Below are 19,009 nucleotides of genomic sequence, written 5' to 3' on the forward strand. Positions count from 1 at the left end.
CGCTCTAGGGTTTCGGATCGGATCGCTCGCAGTCACACTCGCAGGGCGTCGGGTCGGGCCTTGCATACGGTGCTCGCAGGGGGTATAGAAGGTGGGTGGACGGTCGAGAGGCTGAAGGAGAGAAGAGAAAGGAGCGTGGCCGACGCTGAGACTTTCGCGTGCCCAGGCTTGAGTGAGGTCGGCTGCCGATTCAGACTTGCCCGATGGCAAGGTTGGCCCTTCGGATACAAAACCTTGCCCTTAGTACCTGCGACGGCCCTGCACCAGGGCACGTATGGCGCCAGCCTGACAAGATGAGTTGCTTGCGCCTGCGTCTGCGTTTTCGCCCTGCACTGCAACACGTCGACTACGACAGAGTCGTGCATCATCACTTTCAACCCACTGCGGAACTATGCGCGCATTCGACCATCTCGGTGCGGATGCCTGCCGAACTTGTCTTGATTCTTCCCCAATTAAACCGAAAACGCCACACGGCTGATCACATTGTTGCATCAGACCGCACGCGAGACGCCTTTTCCTGCGCCATGGTCCCGGCAGAAGTCGCCCTATCGAGCTTAAAGGAGGCTGGACTGCTGCTGGCTGGATACCCGCCGTCCTCCCCGCCTTGGATTCCCGTGACTTGGCGACTGGGGAACGCCTAAGCAAAAGGCCATCCACAGCCATCGCTTGCATGTACGCAATGGGGACAAAGGCCTAGAGCTAGAGATGCGGGGTTGGAGAGCAGGTTGCGCACCTATTTGCGGTGTGATTCCGACCTCGGCCTTGCCCAGTACCCTGATGACTGTCCGCCCCAAAGCCTTACATATAATTACTTCTCCTTCCCTAAGCTGCAAGTGTGCGTCAAGCGTGCGTCTGGCCTTTGTTGAACCACGGTACGCCTAGTCGACCAGCCAGCTGATTAAGTACCACGCCGCCGACAGCCCTCGACATCGCTAGCCGTGTAGCTCGACAGCTGCATTGACCGCCATCATGTTTGGAAAGAAGGAGAGTAAGTCAGAGTTCATCATTGCGCTGCCAAGTCCTTGTGGTCGCTCCCGCCGAAGCTTAGGTCTTACAAGCACCGACTACGCCATATCCATCACACCGGCCTTACAGAATGTCACTGCAGTATACTAATTGTCTCCAGAAGGCAATGCATCTCCGGATCTGGACAAGCAAGAACATGCACCCGCCTACACTACCAGCGACTACCATGACGCCCCCGAACTGGCTACATGTCCGCCCAACACTACCGAAACCAAGCTCGTGGCCAGGATCGACTTCCATGTGCTCCCATTCTTATGCATCATGTATCTCCTGGCCTTTTTGGACCGCGTCAACATTGCAAATGCAAACGTCTTTGGTCTGAGCGAGGAACTCGACCTACTCAAAGACAACCGGTACAACACAGCCTTGGTCATCTTCTTCGTCCCATATATTCTCTGCGAAATACCCTCGAATATCCTGCTCAAGAAGATGAAACCGCGTATCTGGCTTAGTATCTGCATGTTTGGTTTTGGTCTCGTTACCATGCTGCAGGGTTTTGTCCAGAGCTACTCCGGCCTTTTGACCACGCGTTTCTTCCTGGGAGTATTCGAATCAGGCATGTTTCCCGGTGCCTTCTATCTGATTGGAATGTGGTACCGTCGACACGAGGCGCAAAAGCGGTACTCCTTCTTCTTCTCAAGCACGACCTTGGCCGGGGCCTTTGGTGGACTACTCGCCAGTGCGATAGGAAAAATGGACTACATGCGAGGTTACCGCGGTTGGAGATGGATCTTCATTTTGGAGGGGTTACTTACCATCCTATTCTCCTTTGCATTCTTCTTCCTGCTCCCGAATTTCCCCGAGGAAGCAAAATGGTTGTCTGAGCCCGAACGCGCCTTCGTCCAGGCACGCCTCCAAATCGACCAGGGTCGATCTGCAGCCGAGCGCCCAATCAAACTCCGAGACGTAGGAAACGTATTCAAAGACCCAAAGATAATCGTTGGCGGATTCATGTACTTTGGCCTTATCGTGCCAGCCTACGGATACGCCTACTTTAGTCCCACCATCATCCGAACCTACGGCTACTCGCCTATTCAAACTCAGCTGCACAGCGTGCCTCCCTGGGCTGCTGCCTTTGGATTCAGTATGCTTGTCGCCTACTTTTCTGATAGGCTCAAGCACCGCTTCCTCTTCGCCATCTTCCCCATTTGCGTCTGCATCGCTGGCTTCGCCATTTTACTCGCCGTGCACGACAATCACAACCTCCAATACGCAGCCTTGTTCCTTGTTGCTATGGGCGCATACACGGCTATGCCGGTCATCGTATGTTGGTTCAACATGAATCTAGGCGGTCACCACAGGCGAGCCATAGGCAGTGCATGGCAAGTCGGATTCGGTAAGTCATCAATTCCTTTTCTACAACCCCCTCATTCCATAAAACCCCACTAACATTTCCCAGGCAACATTGGCGGAATCATTGCCGTATACTCGTTCTTGAAAAAAGATGCACCAAAATACACGCCCGGCTATTCCATCAGTATTGCATTTGTCTGCCTGAGCGCACTGAGTTGCGCGCTGTACTTTTTCATGTGCAGTTGGGCGAACAGGAAGAGGAATAAGAGTGTCAGGGATGTGGGACTGACAGAGTACGAGAAGACGGAGATGGGCGATTTGAATCCAGAGTATAGGTATTTGTTATAGATTCGGCATGGGTGGTCTGTCTGGATAGACGGGTGGGATTGTGGGGGTAGATATGTAATTCTGACATGAATCCTGACATTGACATGTCAAGGGTATGCCCGATTGTATAAATGGTAAAACAGAACCTAAGTAGAGTGGAAGATATTGGCGTTTCTGCCTGTAGTATATTTAAGTGTGTTTATATCTTCGTAATACTGGATATCTACAAGAGTCTAATAAACATCATGTTATACATACCCAGATGCCATTTTCTATGGTTTCATCCTTCAGAGCAGTGTCATGGAGAATCGTGAAGTATACATCCTTTCAGCATGAACCTATAAGGCATAGAACAGCTCAATGAATATACCAGACCCCAGATTTTCTTCATGAGAAAATACAGACTAAGATCAAGCACCTGTTGTTTCCTTTCAAGGCTATTCTTCACCTCAAATCTACTGCTGGAGTAGATCCAGGCATTAGCCTGGGGCCAAGTCCGAAACTCCTCTATCATCTTGGAGTAATCCGCACGCTTGCTTCAAGAGACTGTTGTTTAGACATCTCCCCAACTCGTTTCCCGATACTGATTACACATCAACCGGGGTCGTTACTGTTGTTCATACACCCCACGTTCTTTCAAGTCACACTCGGCACCGTCGTAACACTGGCCGTCTCAACACTCTCATCACTTCCATGTCCCCAAATCTCCTTACTCTCACTCTCCACCCCCCTCATCGCCTTAGCCACCTCTTCCAACCTCACAACCACCTCCTGCACCCCTTTATTCACTTTCTCAAAATACCTATCGTTCTCCTCTCTCCGCTTCCGACTCAACTCGATATCCTTCTCCGTCTCTTCCTCCAGCTTAATCCTATCAAAAAGCTTCTCGCCCTTTGTAGAACCCCCCAGTGCCATCGCGGGGGGTGGTTAGCAAGACTCTGTGGTTGCAAATCCGTTGCTTTACTATCCTGAGACTTCTTCTGCTGTTCGGGTGTTTGCTCGTCTTCTTCAGAACGTGCCCAGGCTTTTGCGAGTTCGATTTGTGCTTTGCGTAGTTCGTCTAGTGCGCGCGAGTGTTCGGAGCCAAAGACTGTCATTCCGGGGCCTTTGATGGCGCTTAATTCTACCTCTTCGAGCGTGTTTTGCATCTCGGCCCATATTGCTTCGGCGCGAGATGAGGCTTCGGCATCGGCTGCTTGGCTGTGTTGTCGCTGGCGTCGCTGGAAGGGTGCGGATGGATTGGTAGAGGTGGGGCTGAGGTGTTCTCCCTCGTTGCTCGTTGTTGGGGGAAGGGGTCGCTTGGAGTCTGGGGAGAGGAGGGAGCGCTGGCGGATGAGGGGCGTCTTTGTGGGACTGCGCATCTCGTGGAGTGATGTATTCGAGGCATTGTGTGAGGGCGGACCGACGAATAGTGCAGGTGCTGGCAGGCGGTTGGTTTGCGTCTTGGTGATCTTCTTGTCGTCTTTTTGAGACATGGTGAGTATGCGCCGCGCGCTGTACGAAGAGCACTGTTGGTGATGGCTCAAATTACAACACGAGTTTTGATCCTAGAGATTCTGATGAATGCTAGATACTTCCGGTAACTACTAGAAGACAATGACCATCTTCTCGCTTTGGTTGTGGACGTTCCCCAGATGTCCTCGCGTTCGGTGGAATGACGCTGCGCGATAAGATAAGATGGCCGAAACACGCTAACCGCCCTCAGGCAAGCGACCACACTAGGTCGTGTGGGGCTTGGCTCTGCCGCACACTGATTCCAGCCGGCTGCAAAATCATCTTCGACATCCGCGATACTAACCACCCACTCCCCAGCACACCTGTCGTCAATACCGCAATCATGGGTAAAGGTACGCAACACATTCCCTGCACACGCACTCTGCATACGAAAGATACATCCACCCGCACATTCCGGCGTCTCCAAGCTTCGTATATTGTAGTTGCTCACGATATCATCAGGAAAGCCAAGAGGTCTCAACGCCGCCCGCAAGCTCCGCAACCATCGCCGCGAGGGACGATGGGCCGATCTCCACTACAAGAAGCGTCTCCTCGGAACCGCATACAAGTCCTCCCCCTTCGGTGGATCTTCCCACGCCAAGGGCATAGTCCTCGAGAAGGTCGGTGTTGAGGCCAAGCAGCCCAACTCCGCTATCCGAAAGTGTGTCCGTGTCCAGTTGATCAAGAACGGAAAGAAGGTCACCGCTTTCGGTACGTCACCACTATTCAGGAGAGATTGAAATTGCGACACAAGAGCGAGAGAGCCTGTGGCAATTTCATTATCCGATAAGAGGAACTGGGCTAATACAAAGGCAGTCCCCAATGACGGTTGCTTGAACTTCGTGGACGAGAACGACGAAGTCCTTCTCGCTGGTTTCGGTCGTAAGGGCAAGGCCAAGGGTGATATTCCCGGTGTCCGTTTCAAGGTCGTCAAGGTTTCCGGTGTCGGTCTTTCCGCACTGTGGAAGGAGAAGAAGGAGAAGCCCAGATCATAGAGTACTCATAACGCAAAGGAGTCTAGGGAAGGAAATGAACGTGGACCAGAAACCTACCATGAACGAATGATGGAATCCGCGGATCAATGGGAAGGGTTACCGGAGTCTTTATATTGGGAATCTGTGCTTCTACTCGGCATATGAAAAGTCATGATATGCTGGAGGGTTAGATAGAGTATCTGACTCGTTCAAGCGCCCAAGAATGTGTGTATGTTGTTCATGTGATGTTGATGATGTCATGTGCTCACTTGGGTCCTACATGTGTGCACAAGCAACCATGAAACATGTGGTTTGTACACAATCTACAGTGATTGCTTGACCATCAGACAAGTCAATCAAACGTATTCAACGCTGTAGACATGCAGTCCCCTACCCTAATGTACCCTACCCAAGAAGTATCATTGGGTATCTCAAACCGAAACAAACACCGCCATCCATGCTATCCCAGACTATGTACCGAAAGTACTCCCCGAATGAATAAATACATATAATACAATAAAAGAATAATGCAAGCAAGCCCACGTTTCCTCTACTTTGAAAACATGGCATTGAATGTATCCTCCAAGCCCGTATCCTTCATAGTACCATAGTAATCGTACTTTAGCTTCGGACTCGCAAAAAGCTCAGCATCCCTCTTCACGTTCTTGGGTACACCCAATCCATCTAGTCCCGTTACCTCACCCACACCACTACCGCCAGCGCCGTTTCCAATCTTGGCCTTCGCTTCCTCTTTGAAGAAATTCGTCTTGTTGACTGCAAGGGCCGGCTCCCAGACGCTAGGTTTCCAAGGGTTCTGCTGCAGTTTTCGGGCGGAAGCGAGGGAATTTGGGGGTTTGGCGGGGACGCGGTGGCGGAAGGGGTTTGGATCTTTTTGGGCGAAGATAGAGTGTGGTTGTTGGGGAGAGTTGAATTGGAGTGGGGAGAGTTGGGCTGCGGCAGCGGGTGGACATTTTGCGAATTGGTTGGGGAGGATCTCTGGAGGGCCGCCGTTCTGTTGGGCGAAGCGGGTATTACCGCTGCCTTTTGTAGGGGTCCAGTCCATGATGTCCATGTCGTCGAGGAAGGCGTTGCGCTTTGCAAAGGGCGTGGTGGCGTCTGTGGCGTGGGTTGTGTAGGAGGATTCTGTTAGGGTGGGCGAGGGGGGACATGGGGATGAGTCTTGGTATCCTTCTATGCCTGTGGCGAAGGAGTGTGCCATGCTGTCGTAGATGTCGGCTTGTGGGTGGACGGGGTGGTACGAGTTTCGTCTAGCTTTCTGTGCGCTGCTGGGCGATATGGGGATGGTTTCCTGTGTTGCTTTTGGGAAGGCGGGCGCGGCGCCGTAGACGATGCGAACGGTTTTCCAGGTCAGAACTGTGGAGAGGGCTAGTACGCCGAGCATGACCATGTGTGTTCGTTGAAAAGTTTGGAACATGTCGGCGTTGATGTTGGTGTGTTGCCAGTAGTAGAGACTGGCGTAGCGGAGGACGACAACGGTCAGACGGATGGACCACAGTGATTTGAGGCCGTGCATCCGCCCTGTGAGGCTGTTGGTCTTGAGCTTCAACTTGGGATTCCACCAGATGGTAACTAGATCGGCTATAATCGCGTACTGCAACCATTTGACTACGGAAGACGATAGTACACAAGCCTCATCCACTGAGCGAACTAAGATGGCCTGGCTCAGGCAGATATCCCAACTGAAGATGTGATTTGAAAGCATGCCCTCATCATCAGGCGCCATGATAAGCGCTGCCGTGTGCCAGAGCATTCCCACCACGGTGCTCGACACATACATCCACTTCGCCAGCGAAATGATGCGCAGCGTCCAAGCCTGTCGCGCAGTCTGAACAACGGTCCGCTTGTTTTTACTTGCCTCCATTATGCGCGCCAAGTTATCCGCACGCGCGACATGGTTCGCATTGCGTATTTGATCCTGGACCCGAGGGAGGCAGGTCTGGCAGACTTGCGGATACCGAATCTCGAGCTCCACCTTGTAATCATCGTACGCAGCGAGATACTTTTCGTACTCGGGATCGTCTTCTTCTGGAATGAATTCGGCGAGGAGATTGGTGTAGAGAGTCTGGTTGCGCTGACACATGTCGCAAAAGATGTCATCGACGGGTGCTTGCAAGGCGGGCGTAGGAGAGCGAGAGCGCATGTACTGGAAGGATGTTGTCGGCGCGGTTGCGATTTCTTCTATGGGTGGATCGGTAATGTTCCCGCGCTGGCAGAAGATTAATTGGAAAGATCAACAGAGTTGGGTATCGGGGATTTATGTACCTGGTCAAAGTAATTCACTGCGTCGCAATGCGGGCAGTGATATGTCTTGGGAATCTGCGACACACCGTCTCGTGACTGCACATTGCAGTAGTGGCAGCGCAATCTGCGCCGTAATAGCGCCATTGTAAAGGAAAGGCCTGAGGTATGTTGAGATGGAGTTGCGGTTGCGTAGACGATGTCATGGGTACTTTGGTGTTTTGGCTAGGCAGAAAGTCACCGCCCGGGCACCGCCTGCAGCCGCGCGAAATTTGGCTCGACTTCGACGCTGCTCGCCAATCCCGACAAACGACTGCCGACAGCGCATTGCGGAGGCACATATCGGCCCAAACGCTTGCCGTGCATTCAACTGTATCGAAAAGCCCCGCCAATTCACCACTGCTGCCCCTCTTGGCCTGACATCCGATGGCTCGGTAGTCCGCAAACGCTCGCACATCCATCTCCATCGCGGTTATCCCGCCCACCATGAGTCAATTAGTCGCCAGGCCCGGCCGCAACGCCGCTCGACAGGCAAAGAAACTAAAGGAGATTCAAAAAGTCAAACATGCAATCCAATGGCACGAGCGGGAGCGCAAGAAGCGACAAGAGCTCAAACAGGCACACTGGGACTCTAAGCAAGCCGTCTTGCAGCGTATAGCGTGGGAGCATCAACACATCAAGGGGGCTAGAAAGAGGGCTTTGGCCACTGTAAAGGAAGACTGGAAACTGGGCCCTCTGCGTCCCAATCGTGCCATTGGGCCAAACGCCGACAAATACGGAGCCCTTACCCCAGAATATATACAAAAACCCGAGATACCGCTCAAGACGCAAAAGAACAGGAATGAAGTCAAGGAAAAAAAGGGCTTGCCGCTGGAGTACCCACTGGTCGTGGATGAGAAAAGGTACTTTCCAATCGTAAAGGATGATCGCGTTGTCATTCTCAAGGGAAAAGATGCGGGTAAGATTGGCAAAGTGAAGAGCATTGTGGAACGAACCCATGAAATCATTGTCGACGGCCTGAACAAGGTATGCAGTGCGTTTGTTGTGTATAGGAAACCGACTTTAACATACCGTAGCAATTCTTTGACTCGTCCGTCTTTGGTGCCAGCGCTGGACTTTTGGGCCCTAGGCAGGAGAACGAAGTGCCTCTACCTCTGGATGACGTGCGCTTGGTAATACCTGGAGAACTTGTCCGGGATGGCGTAAGACAGTACCAGGACGTCATTGTAGAGCGTATCCACATGGAGCGACATACTAGAGGCATTGATCCTTACACTGGCACCATGTACATTGACGAACCGATACCAGAGGATCATCAGTACGATCCTGAAACTGGCCTACCAATCTTCCACCGCTACATCGCAGGCACAAAACAGCGGATCGAGTGGCCGTGGGAACATGAACAAGTTGAAGACACAGAGTCAGCAAAGAACCCAGCAAACAAAGGCAAGAAATCCCTGCCATGGACCAGTCTAGCCCGTTGGCGAAGCAAGAATAAGGAAGATGGCGCCTCAGAAGAGGCAACGAACAGTGTTCAACAGAACGCAAGCACCGTGGCCGAAAGACTTTCAAGGATTGAGCAAGAACAGCAGAAAAAATACTTGGCCGAAACTCCGACAAGCGATGATACGGAAAAACCCCAGAGTTGGGACGGAGACACGAACCGCAACGTTGTCGAAGGCGTACAAAACATGTCCTACACCCTCGTCGCACCCCCCTTCCCTGATACCCTCGCCGACGAACTCCGCACCCACATCCACGATTTCTCCATCCAGGCCAGGAAGGATGCCAAGAAGGATCCCAACGCACCGCGTAAGATTAAGCTCAACAGAACCTCGGAGAAAGACGTACTCGCGCGGGAGGCGGTACAGATGCGACAGCGTGCCGCGGAGAAGATGAAGACGCCCATGCAGTTGAGGTGGGAGCTGGAGCAGAGGAAGAAGGCTGAGGCGGGCCCGCTTGTGGACGAGGAGAGTTTGTTGAATGCGCTGGGTAAGCACATGCTGGATGCTAAGAAGAAGCCGTATCGAGGGAAGAAGACATTTTCTGCGGAGACGAAGGAGCTGGATTGAGCAATTTCGTACTTCTTGGCTAGAGACGCATGCGCTCCACTGCGAATACGCCTGTCTATGAAGCGAGGATACTTGTAGCATACCCATTGTATACATATCATGACCACCGAAGCAATCAAGCAAACTCATATCATGCTGCCTCTCGTCTGTGCAGGAACTCGGCATGTGGGTATCTTAAAGGAAAGAAACATAAGACCTGAATAAACCCGCCCCTTTCCCGAAGGATTAAACCAGCATACCCAAATACTCTGCCCTCCCACCCCCAGCCCCCTTCAATTCCTCCCACTGCACCAGAAACCGATCCACAACCCTCACCAACAACTTGCCACTCAAGCTCAACGTCTTGACCCGCGCAAAACTCTCCACATACAAAGTCTTACACTTGCCTCTACTATCCGCGCCTCGCACGTTGAAGAAGCGCAGTATCAGACTCGCTAACACCACAATGACAGCCGTGGCAGGGCCGTTTGTAACGATAAGGTCTGGGAGGTCGGCGGCGGCGGCTTCGTAAGGGTTGGTGGGACCTTGGCTTGGTAGGAGCGGAGGAGAGGAGAGGAGAGGTTTGACGGCGGAGAAGAGGGTGTAAAGGCATGTGAAGGGGGGCTGTGAGGAGGGGTTGGTGGATTTTGCGGGCGCGGGGGGAGGACGGTGATGTTGTAGTGGTCCGGGCCTATGCATGCTGGTCGCTCTGTGGTGGTAGTACCAGGAACATATTTTTCGAGATTGTGGGTTTTGCCCTCTGGGTTCGTGATTTGCATTGTTGGTGTCTGGGGTCTGACGTCTTCTTCTCCGACCTGTAGTCTCTCTTCCTTCAACTGGCGTACCCGGTCATTTTCGGCGTCCTCGAGTTCGCGCTCAAAGTTCGCGGCGCGCTGTGCGGAGAAGGCATCGCCGCTGCTCACGATGTACGTCCTATGCGTGAAGTTTCGTGTGTTGAGATTGTGGAGGAGGTAGAACATTTCGTGCGTGTGACCTCCGGATCCGAGCACGATGAGGACGCGTGTTGCGACGGGGCGCTTGCGGGGGAGTCTCTTTTTGGAGCGTGCGGCATTGGGGAGGATGGCGAGGAGACGGAACGTGGCCGCGACAAAAAGTGTAGCGAGGATTGCAATTAGAAACGAGAGCGTATAGAGTGATGACAGTGGGGGCGCCATGGTGGGGGGGAGGTGGGCGCTGGTGGTGCTCAGCGAAGAATTGGGGAGCTGGAAGTAGCAATGGGTGAGAATGAGAATAAGAGCGCGCTAGAAGCTGCGCGGGCTATGTGAAGGCAGCATTGGTGTGTGGGTGAGTTCAAGGTACGTGTAAGCGTTGGCCAATCGCGAAGATGACGCAACAGACACGAGATCATGTGACCGGGCTTGTACAACGTGATACTAGTTTACACACTTTGAAGAGTCTTGAAATGATACTCTGACATGAGAATTGCGAAATTTTGCGTTGTTCCTGTTTGCACATAAAATTGCGTGGTAAACTTCAATCACATATGTAAGAAGGCTTACACGGCCTGGATACACTTCAAAATGGGTAGTTATCTCCAGATCTCCAAAAAATTTAGAACATTACATCCTTCACCCTTGGCATAATGACCACATCGTCCTTGCCGCAACACTTTCTCAAAACACTTAGAGAACATCCGCCCCTAAATTTTCGGTAACATGGACGATGTCGCTCTTGCTTTTAAGTCAGCCTACATCGAACACCTAGAAAACACTTGGACCAAACTTCAAGGAACATAGTAGATCATGCAAATGTCTTTAGATCGGCCTACATTAAGACTAGGCATGAAGTTTTTAAAAGGTGTAAGAGTACAGCCACACCTGCCGTTTCGAACATCCACGCACATCATTGTATTTTGCAGTTTATTTGTTTCAATATCGCTCGACACCATCCCTTTAGAAAGCATCCAACGTAAATCATCCAGTTTTGAAAATCTTAATAATTGAAGGATAAAGAATGTGGAGAAGAATTCCCAGAACCAAGTCCCAGGGAGGTTATATACCCACTAGCTCCACGAGCTCACTCATTAGTAAAATGATCATTATTTTCAGCCCAACTTGGCTTAGCTCGGCGCAGAAACATGCGTAGCTTTGCGTTTTCATTTGAAAGGATTTACATCAGCTCTTGGGTAGACGAAATTTCCATAAAGCTCTTTTCGTGCTCTTTTCCTGCTCTTATTCGAGGTATCCACCCGGTTGTTATAAAACACTTGACATACCTGGTGTCGGCATACACACGGTGTGTCGCCTAATAAGGCCCAATGTACCGCCTCGATCCTACTTCGGCCCAACTCGGACCCAACGCTATGTATACCTTCGTAGCCCCCACATTCGTAGAATCATCATACACCAGAATACCAATACACAAGATTACCTTAGCTACTGTTATTCACCGTACGATCGTACAAGGCCTTCCAACACCTGGTATACAAGGGCAATTGTAGTCGCTAGAAATGCCTAATAGGTGCTTACCCACACTGTAAAGTATCTTATGACACCTAGTTGAACCCTGAGGTATTTTGATTTGGAAAATAGACAGTAAATCTGATGGCAGCGACCACACTCTCTTAACTCATGTACTTATGTTGAGAATTATTAGAATAAGGTACCTCTAGTAGTATGACTACTGTTGGTAGGGCTGTAGCACTAGTACTGAAAGGAAATAACGATAACTAGGAATGCATTCTGTTCGGTGATGGTTCTGATTGATTGTTTTGCGAAGGAGAACTATGGAAGAGCTAGACATAGGAGGTCTGGTCTGAGCGCTGCTCGGACGCCGCGATCAGTGCGCCTGCTCGCATGACCGAGATCAGTGCGGCCGATCGCATGGCTGAGATATCGTTGATATCTGTGATCCGACACTGGTTTAGTTTTTGAGTAAAGAGTGTAGATAAGGTAGAGAGAAAAGTTAGGGAGAACACATAAAACAGGGCAGCATAAGTTTAGATTTCTTTTTTTAGGAGGTGGTAAAGTGGGGTGTCGAGGAAAAGGGAGAGAAGAAGAGGAAGAGTCTAGATACAGAAACATCCAGAGTAACGAGTAGATTCTTGGCCTAAGTAAATGAGGTGGAAAGATAAAGGCAGGAGAAACATGATGATTTATGCCATCGATTAAAATTTTATAGGTTTTTGAGGAAGTAAATTGGAATTTGGAGTTAAGGAAAGAAGAAAGAGAGCAAAGGTAAAGGAGTATTTATACCCAGACTCCCACTCGCCGGACGCCATGCGGTATCATCATGGGCATTTTAGCACACCAACAAATATAAGTCTACATAGTTGGAACTTTTACTCCGGCCGGAAACACCATGTAACAAGGCGTGGTGTCGGACCATAAGTATCGACAATATCTCAGCTACGCGATCAGGCGCACTAATCTCAGTCACGCGAACGAGCGCACTGATCGCAGCGTCCGAGCAGCGCTCAGACCAGAACCCCTGAGCCCTCCTTTCTGTAGTTCTCCTCTTTTGTACATTAATCAATTAGAACAATCATCACACAGAATGCATTCCTAGTTATCGTTATTTTCCTTTACGCACTTAGTGCAAAGCCAACCAACCCGTGGTATCTTTTAGAAGCAATGTCCCTCTCTCCATCGCATTTCCAGTGAGTTCTTTCTAATGGAAAAGCCCCCGCCGCAACGCTCAACCCACACCCTCCATGTCAGGAAGGAAGATTTTACTTTCTTAATTCTCAAGGCGAGGAAAGCATAGGAACATGTTCATCATTTATATAGGTTTTAGGTTTTATAAATATAACACTCAGGAAAGCAGAACACCCTATCATCCACTGCACAGGGTATTCTTAGGAGTATGGAAAAGTTCCGAGAAGTGGGCAGACATAAGGTCATACTGCGGCAGTTTTTATTTGTTTATCCAAATAATGGAAGAAGGAGGGAAGAAAGACAGAACGCACATATTCATGTAGTAGGTCAGTTTTTGGAAGCACAACAGAAAAGCCCATATCTTCCATTATTGGCAACTCTAGAGAACATGAAAATAAAGTGATGCTAAGAAAGAATAACTAGGGACAACGTAGCGGTATTTATGTGCCCAGAATCTGGGAGAACCCGCTAGGCTCTAAAAACTTAGCTTATAGAGGGGCCAAAAGGTGCAGGTGTTTAGAACAATGTCACGTGAACATATCTGTACAAACCCGAAATCTAAAACGCTATCTACAACGGTATGTAATAAAAACCCAAAAAGATATCAAACGCGCTACCTCATCCCCTCATTCCAAGCGGGCCAATAAGTTTGCCCACCGCCTACGCCTTCCATCTGCCAAATCAAACTCGGATTCGTCCGCAACACGCCCTGCCACTCCCTCTTCAACGCTCCCAGCTTCTCACTTAGGACTCTAATTTCAGTTATCACCTGCCTGAGCAACCTGCCCTCGATTGTACTAGGTAGAATCTCGGCTTTGAGATCGGACAGCGGACCCACGAGGCGCGTTAATGTAGGTGGTAGGTTGTATCTGTATGACGCTTCGACCCAGGCTGTGACTGCGAAACGAGAGGCGAGGAAAGCGTTGAGAGATGGAAGGTATGCGAGCGTGGTTGCGGTAGAGGCGGAAGTGGGGTGGTGAGGGGACGGAGATGGGGTCAAAGTACGAGTAAGATGTATGGGCCAACAGAGAGCGGCGTAGCGGAGGAAGGGGAGGTGCGTATCGAAAGGTACAGTGCGTATACTGGTTGCTCTTGATGTGGAGTGTTGGATAGTTCCGGGTGGCGTCATGGGGTTGTTATCTCCATCTGAGGACGACAAGGACTTGTATCCGCTATCTGCTGAGGCGCTCGTATGTTGGCTCGCGCCGCTGCTTGTAGGCGTAGGTATCGTGGGTGGGCTGTGTTGGTATAAAGCTCCGAGAGGACGCTGTGGCACGTCATGTGCAAGGTAAGACAGGCAGCGCGCTGCGAGATGCGCGTGGACGCTACTTTCGTCGAAGAGACTGAATTCCGAGTTTTGAGAGGCGGGCGATTGGAGATAGGTGCGCATGGAGGCATGGGAAAAGGCGACTGTGTCGTGGGAAACGGTTAGTAGACCGCAAGTGAGTTCAGGTAAAGCATGCATGATATCTGCTGCTTCTGTGATGTCCGAGACTTTTGAATCATGCGTGGAAAGAGCGGAAAGTAGCGCAGCTGAGCCGATGTGATGGATGGGAAATGTCAGCCATCTGAAGACGTCGACAATGATGCGCTTCTCGTGCGGCGAGTGACGTGCTTGCGCATTCAACATGACGTGATATAGCGACTCCAGGCCCTGCAATGTCTGTATGTTTTGGAGTATTGATAGTCGTTCTTCAGCTGAGAGTAAGGAAGATTGGAGGAACTTCAGCAACAAGCTAGTCCAGAGAAACTCTCCGTTCGCCGATTGTGCCACTTGCAATATGAAGTTACGATCCATCGAGATGCCGAAAAAGCCTTGATCTGCCATCCGGTTCAGGTCTTGGACTACGCAATGATTTATGGCGGCAGCGTTGTCTTTGTTCACAAGTGGGAGAATGTGAGGAGCATCCGAAGCCCATTTCTGGTACTCGAGAGGTATTTTCATATCCGGTCTGCTGAACAGCAGTACCCTCGCATCGGACACACGACACAACTTTGCCAATGAAGAGAGTAATGATTCGGTGTCGCTACATTCGTCCGCGCCGTCAATGACAATGAAAGTAGGATGTTGATGGAGTAGAAGCGACAGAACGTCCAGCACCTCGTCGGCATTGGCGTGTTCCCGAAATGATGTTTTCCGGACCAACAAACATATGGCATCAAGTGTCTTGCGGTCATGTCGATGTGTTTGCAATAGTTGGCAGGCCATCGAGCAAAAGGCATCATCTGGGTGGGTACGCTCATGACCGAGGAGGCTGAAATGGAAGGAAGCAGTAGCTGGTGGTGCATCACAAAGATCGGGGTCGTCCGCTTCTGCAACGAGATTTTCGACAACTGATTGTGAGATTGTAGTCTTGCCAAAGCCAGCTTTTGCTAGTCGTTCGTTAGTATCGTGAGGTTCTAGAGGCATGAATCAAGATAGACCTACCCTGCACAAACAGTACTCGATACTGCCAGTTTCCCACTAAACTATCCGTGTCATTCGCTTCGGAGTGGTCAAAGGGCTTGTCCCTCCACCCGATATAGGCGTTTTTATGCAAGAACCAAGCTGTTGAGTTTGTATGCCTTTGTTGAATATTGTCACATACATTAACCGTCCCAGAGCTAGACAGCCAACTCTGTACTTTTGTAACCCTTCGCAACCGCTTCGCGACTCTCTGATCTTCCTGATCCAAAAGACCATTAACCTTGGCTTCACTTTGGCGTTGTAGAAAATCAAGATACTCTTTGCGTTGCAATGAAACATCTGCATACTGTTGGACATGAGTTTCTGTCTCCTTCTGCAGCCATCTCTTATGCTGACTAATACGGGCTTCTAGGCGCACGAGCCGCGAGTCAAGTGGTCGCCATGGCGTTGGTGGTGCCAGAAAATGCGTCTCAGAACCTGCACTTGATCAGCACAGTCATTTTTAACATGATTGTTACAGGCTTAGAACCGAAGACATACCTTGAGCTCCTCTACAGAACACCCAGTACAGATCCAAGCACAACTGAACAAGATCCGCATACACATAAGACATCAGTGCAGCCAGATGAAGACCTTCCGCGCCACCATTTGGATCGAACGTATTGCGCTTACAAACTTCGTATATCTGCTGATAAGGAGGTATGATTTGCGCAACAGCTTCGAATATGTCGGCGATTTTCTCAAGGAAAACCGCATAGTCGCTGCTGATCTGTAGTTGTAGTTAGACGGGTGCCGCCTGACTAGCTTAGAGTGTTCTACCTTGAAGATCAGACGGATTACGCCCCAAAACCCACCAATCCATTCTGAACGAAGTTTTACGCATGTGCTGAGGACGTCGAAGTACGGCGCGAAGGTGCGAATGAACAGTGCAAACTTTCTGCTAGACACGAATATACTTCGATCGCCTGAATTGTGCCCGGCAGATAAACGATGTAGTTCATCCAACAGCAGCGATGCAGTAGCATTTCGATGGAAATGATGGCGATGCTCTTGCAATATCGTATTGTGGATAGCACTTGTTACTTCATCAAACAATGGGTGTTGCAGACTACGAAACTGTTAGCTTTGTTCGGAGAATTATGATTAGACTAACGTCGAATCCTCCATTGCTACGTCAATGGTTTGAGTTTGTGTCGACATTCTCTCGTATCTGAATTCAAGCACAGTAGTATTCTCGATGACGAATGCATTGGCTCTAGATAGTTGGAATAGGATTTTGACCGTTTAGAGTGATGGCATTGTATGGACGAAGCACAGGGGAGCGGTTGGTAGGTGTAATTAACATTTGACAGGCTCATTTGTTTGACAGGGAAAAGACAGCAATTACTGCGGTCCATGCAGCCACGGGAGAAGTAACAAACGCCGTGGGGCTCAAGTGCTACGGGAAGATAAGCGGGATGTGTAAGAGCATGGCAATTGAGTGCGTGCAAGCACCAATGTCATGCGGCGGACACAGAGGAATTGACGAGCGTGGGGGGCCGTGCGCAGAACGTGGACCTGACGACAGGTCCCTGCGATATGTCGCAACTGGTGCATCGGCACCCAGGGCCGAGCGGTGGGTAAAACCAGCCCACGTTGAGTAAAAGAAACTCCAAAGAGGCGTTATACGAGGTGAAGCGAGGTGCGCAAATGTGAACGAATAACATCTTGGGTATCTCCTCAACAAGCTACATAGCCAACTGCTCGGCGTAGTCAACGGGTCTATAGTACAAAGAGTATTAGAAGGCGGGTACTAGAGAGAATGCCACTAAAATGTGGCTAGCTGAATTACGCGGATGCAGGCATGCCGGACCGAAGCGCAAGCAATGCACGTACGTCGGTGACATATTGCAAGCCTTCAAGGAGCGGGATGAGGTGCAGCAGATCGTGGTCTGTTGGGTCGCTAATCCAGCCCTCGATGGGGATGGCGTTGTCTGGTGTTGCGGTCAGTATTTCGTAGCTGTCGGCATGTCCGGGCTGAAGCAAACTTACCAGGATGGAAGCCGTAGCTCAAGGGGCTGTTATCAAGAATCATGACCTTGCTAAGATCGGGTTCGACCTGGGCAAGGTCCTTGATGTAAGCCCCGTTGCGAACAGTGCAGTGCTGCCGGTAGTATCTCCCCGCAAAGTACTTGCGCTCCACCTCCAGCCAGTCGATGACGGGATCGGCGTATTCTTGGACCGAAGCGGTGAATATGATCAAGTTGTACCACTTACTGACCTGGTTGCAACATTAGTAACATGCTGGCGCTGGCGGGGCTCACTAGGCTCCTCACCTTCTTCAAAAAGTCATCACAATACGGCCGTTTGTGAACATAGTACAAGAGCGGGACCTGAGGGCCGATGACTTGTCCACCCGCACCGACGGAAGCCTGCAGTTTTACCTCTACCATGTGGCCAGTCTGGAAGCGACCGCCATTGACTATGCTGTGGATCAAAGTTTCATCGAGGTCGATGATTAGTGTTTTCTGGTGTGGCCCGACGGCGGACGTGCCTTTTGCTGAGTATGACGGCTGGCGTCGTGGTACCAACGGGCGCGGGGGTTGGGGCGCTCGTGGGAATTTTGTCAATTGCTTCGAGGACGCGGTTGCCGGGCCAGTGGGGGACTTCAAGGAAGCTGCGGCCTGAGGTGAGACGGAATTACTTTTGGACGATTGGGCCTTCTTCGCTGCCTTGCGCTGTCTCAGTGCGTCTTCATTGTGATGTAATGTGATGCGGATGGACCTCTTTGCCGGCGCGATCTCGTCTGCCCGCGACGGCACGCTTGATCTGGATCGCGTGTTCCGCGCAGGGCTGTCATAGTCGTAGTCACGCATGGGACCTCGCTCGCTCTCGGAATCCGAAGTCATTGCGGTAGATGTGGATGCGATGGATAGCGAGCGCCGTGAGTGTTGATGCATCTGTGGTTGCGTCACGCTCGAGCTGCGTCTCTTGCGCATTCCCTTTTCACTCTTTTCAGTCCGCGACGTGTACGCGCCGACCTTCTTCCGACGGCCGCGGGTGAATGTTCGCGAGATGTGATACACGGGTGCCAAAAAGGAAAAGCTGCCATCCTCGTCGTAATAGAAACAGGCAATCAGGCGCTGACCAGTGGAAATAAAGGGGCTCGCCAACATGCCCACGACGGCCACAATGCCATCAGAGATGCGCCGGGGATACAGCCATCGTCTTCGGCGTAGAATGTCTTCGTATGGCCCTTGCTGGCGTTGCTCGAGCAGCGGTGTTTTCTCGTCGTAGCCGGATGCGACGGCTTCCGTGGTCGAGGAGCCGGCGCCGTCACTCCTGTCGGCGCCCATGATGCGCGTTTCGTTCTGTGCAGCTACTGCATTCGCATCGTCAGGATGTGTCGAATGCGAGGGTCGAGGTTCGGGCGTGACAAAGGGACGACTGTGGGGTAGCGTCTGGTGTTTAGCTGGGGGCGCGGCTGTCTGTGTTTTGGCTGACAGGTACTCGGCAGATATCAGGAAACGGTTGCGAGAGGGTACGAGGGTACGAATACGGCAAAGGCGCTCTTTAATTGTC

The 19,009-nt window shown here is 51.0% G+C and overlaps 8 protein-coding genes across 8 annotated transcripts; 3 read left to right on the top strand and 5 right to left on the bottom strand.

Moving 5' to 3' along the window:
* Nucleotides 1-969: 969 nt before the first annotated feature.
* Nucleotides 970-2,667, top strand: PtrM4_090920 (UhpC, Sugar phosphate permease; the record flags this gene model as incomplete). Its single annotated transcript, XM_001934459.2, has 3 exons — nt 970-988; nt 1,127-2,362; nt 2,426-2,667. 3 exons carry the CDS (start codon nt 970-972, stop codon nt 2,665-2,667), a joined length of 1,497 nt encoding a protein of 498 aa, XP_001934494.1.
* Nucleotides 2,668-3,476: 809 nt separating this feature from the next.
* Nucleotides 3,477-4,121, bottom strand: PtrM4_090930 (Tymo-45kd-70kd domain containing protein; the record flags this gene model as incomplete). Its single annotated transcript, XM_001934458.2, has 1 exon — nt 3,477-4,121. The coding sequence occupies one exon, from the start codon at nt 4,119-4,121 to the stop codon at nt 3,477-3,479; it is 645 nt and encodes a 214-aa protein (XP_001934493.2).
* A 362-nt stretch (nt 4,122-4,483) lies between these two features.
* Nucleotides 4,484-5,135, top strand: PtrM4_090940 (40S ribosomal protein uS12; the record flags this gene model as incomplete). Its single annotated transcript, XM_001934457.2, has 3 exons — nt 4,484-4,493; nt 4,603-4,851; nt 4,957-5,135. 3 exons carry the CDS (start codon nt 4,484-4,486, stop codon nt 5,133-5,135), a joined length of 438 nt encoding a protein of 145 aa, XP_001934492.1.
* A 529-nt stretch (nt 5,136-5,664) lies between these two features.
* On the bottom strand, nt 5,665-7,520 carry PtrM4_090950 (ROM1, RhoGEF, Guanine nucleotide exchange factor for Rho/Rac/Cdc42 GTPase; the record flags this gene model as incomplete). The annotated part of the gene is made up of 2 exons (XM_001934456.2): nt 5,665-7,341; nt 7,398-7,520. 2 exons carry the CDS (start codon nt 7,518-7,520, stop codon nt 5,665-5,667), a joined length of 1,800 nt encoding a protein of 599 aa, XP_001934491.1.
* A 339-nt stretch (nt 7,521-7,859) lies between these two features.
* Nucleotides 7,860-9,445, top strand: PtrM4_090960 (mitochondrial 54S ribosomal uL24m domain-containing protein; the record flags this gene model as incomplete). Its single annotated transcript, XM_001934455.1, has 2 exons — nt 7,860-8,399; nt 8,450-9,445. 2 exons carry the CDS (start codon nt 7,860-7,862, stop codon nt 9,443-9,445), a joined length of 1,536 nt encoding a protein of 511 aa, XP_001934490.1.
* A 434-nt stretch (nt 9,446-9,879) lies between these two features.
* PtrM4_090970 (UDP-N-acetylglucosamine transferase subunit ALG14) lies at nt 9,880-10,599 on the bottom strand (the record flags this gene model as incomplete). The annotated part of the gene is made up of 1 exon (XM_001934454.2): nt 9,880-10,599. The coding sequence occupies one exon, from the start codon at nt 10,597-10,599 to the stop codon at nt 9,880-9,882; it is 720 nt and encodes a 239-aa protein (XP_001934489.2).
* A 3,055-nt stretch (nt 10,600-13,654) lies between these two features.
* PtrM4_090980 (NACHT domain containing protein) lies at nt 13,655-16,648 on the bottom strand (the record flags this gene model as incomplete). The annotated part of the gene is made up of 5 exons (XM_066106942.1): nt 13,655-15,414; nt 15,470-15,925; nt 15,989-16,217; nt 16,268-16,556; nt 16,602-16,648. 5 exons carry the CDS (start codon nt 16,646-16,648, stop codon nt 13,655-13,657), a joined length of 2,781 nt encoding a protein of 926 aa, XP_065962610.1.
* A 627-nt stretch (nt 16,649-17,275) lies between these two features.
* PtrM4_090990 (FCP1, TFIIF-interacting CTD phosphatase, including NLI-interacting factor) lies at nt 17,276-18,783 on the bottom strand (the record flags this gene model as incomplete). Its single annotated transcript, XM_001934452.2, has 3 exons — nt 17,276-17,421; nt 17,480-17,708; nt 17,764-18,783. The coding sequence occupies 3 exons, from the start codon at nt 18,781-18,783 to the stop codon at nt 17,276-17,278; spliced, it is 1,395 nt and encodes a 464-aa protein (XP_001934487.2).
* Nucleotides 18,784-19,009: the final 226 nt, after the last annotated feature.

This window comes from Pyrenophora tritici-repentis, chromosome 4 (genome assembly GCF_003171515.1).
Source record: "Pyrenophora tritici-repentis strain M4 chromosome 4, whole genome shotgun sequence".
In the NCBI taxonomy this organism is placed as follows: Eukaryota; Fungi; Ascomycota; class Dothideomycetes; order Pleosporales; family Pleosporaceae; genus Pyrenophora; species Pyrenophora tritici-repentis.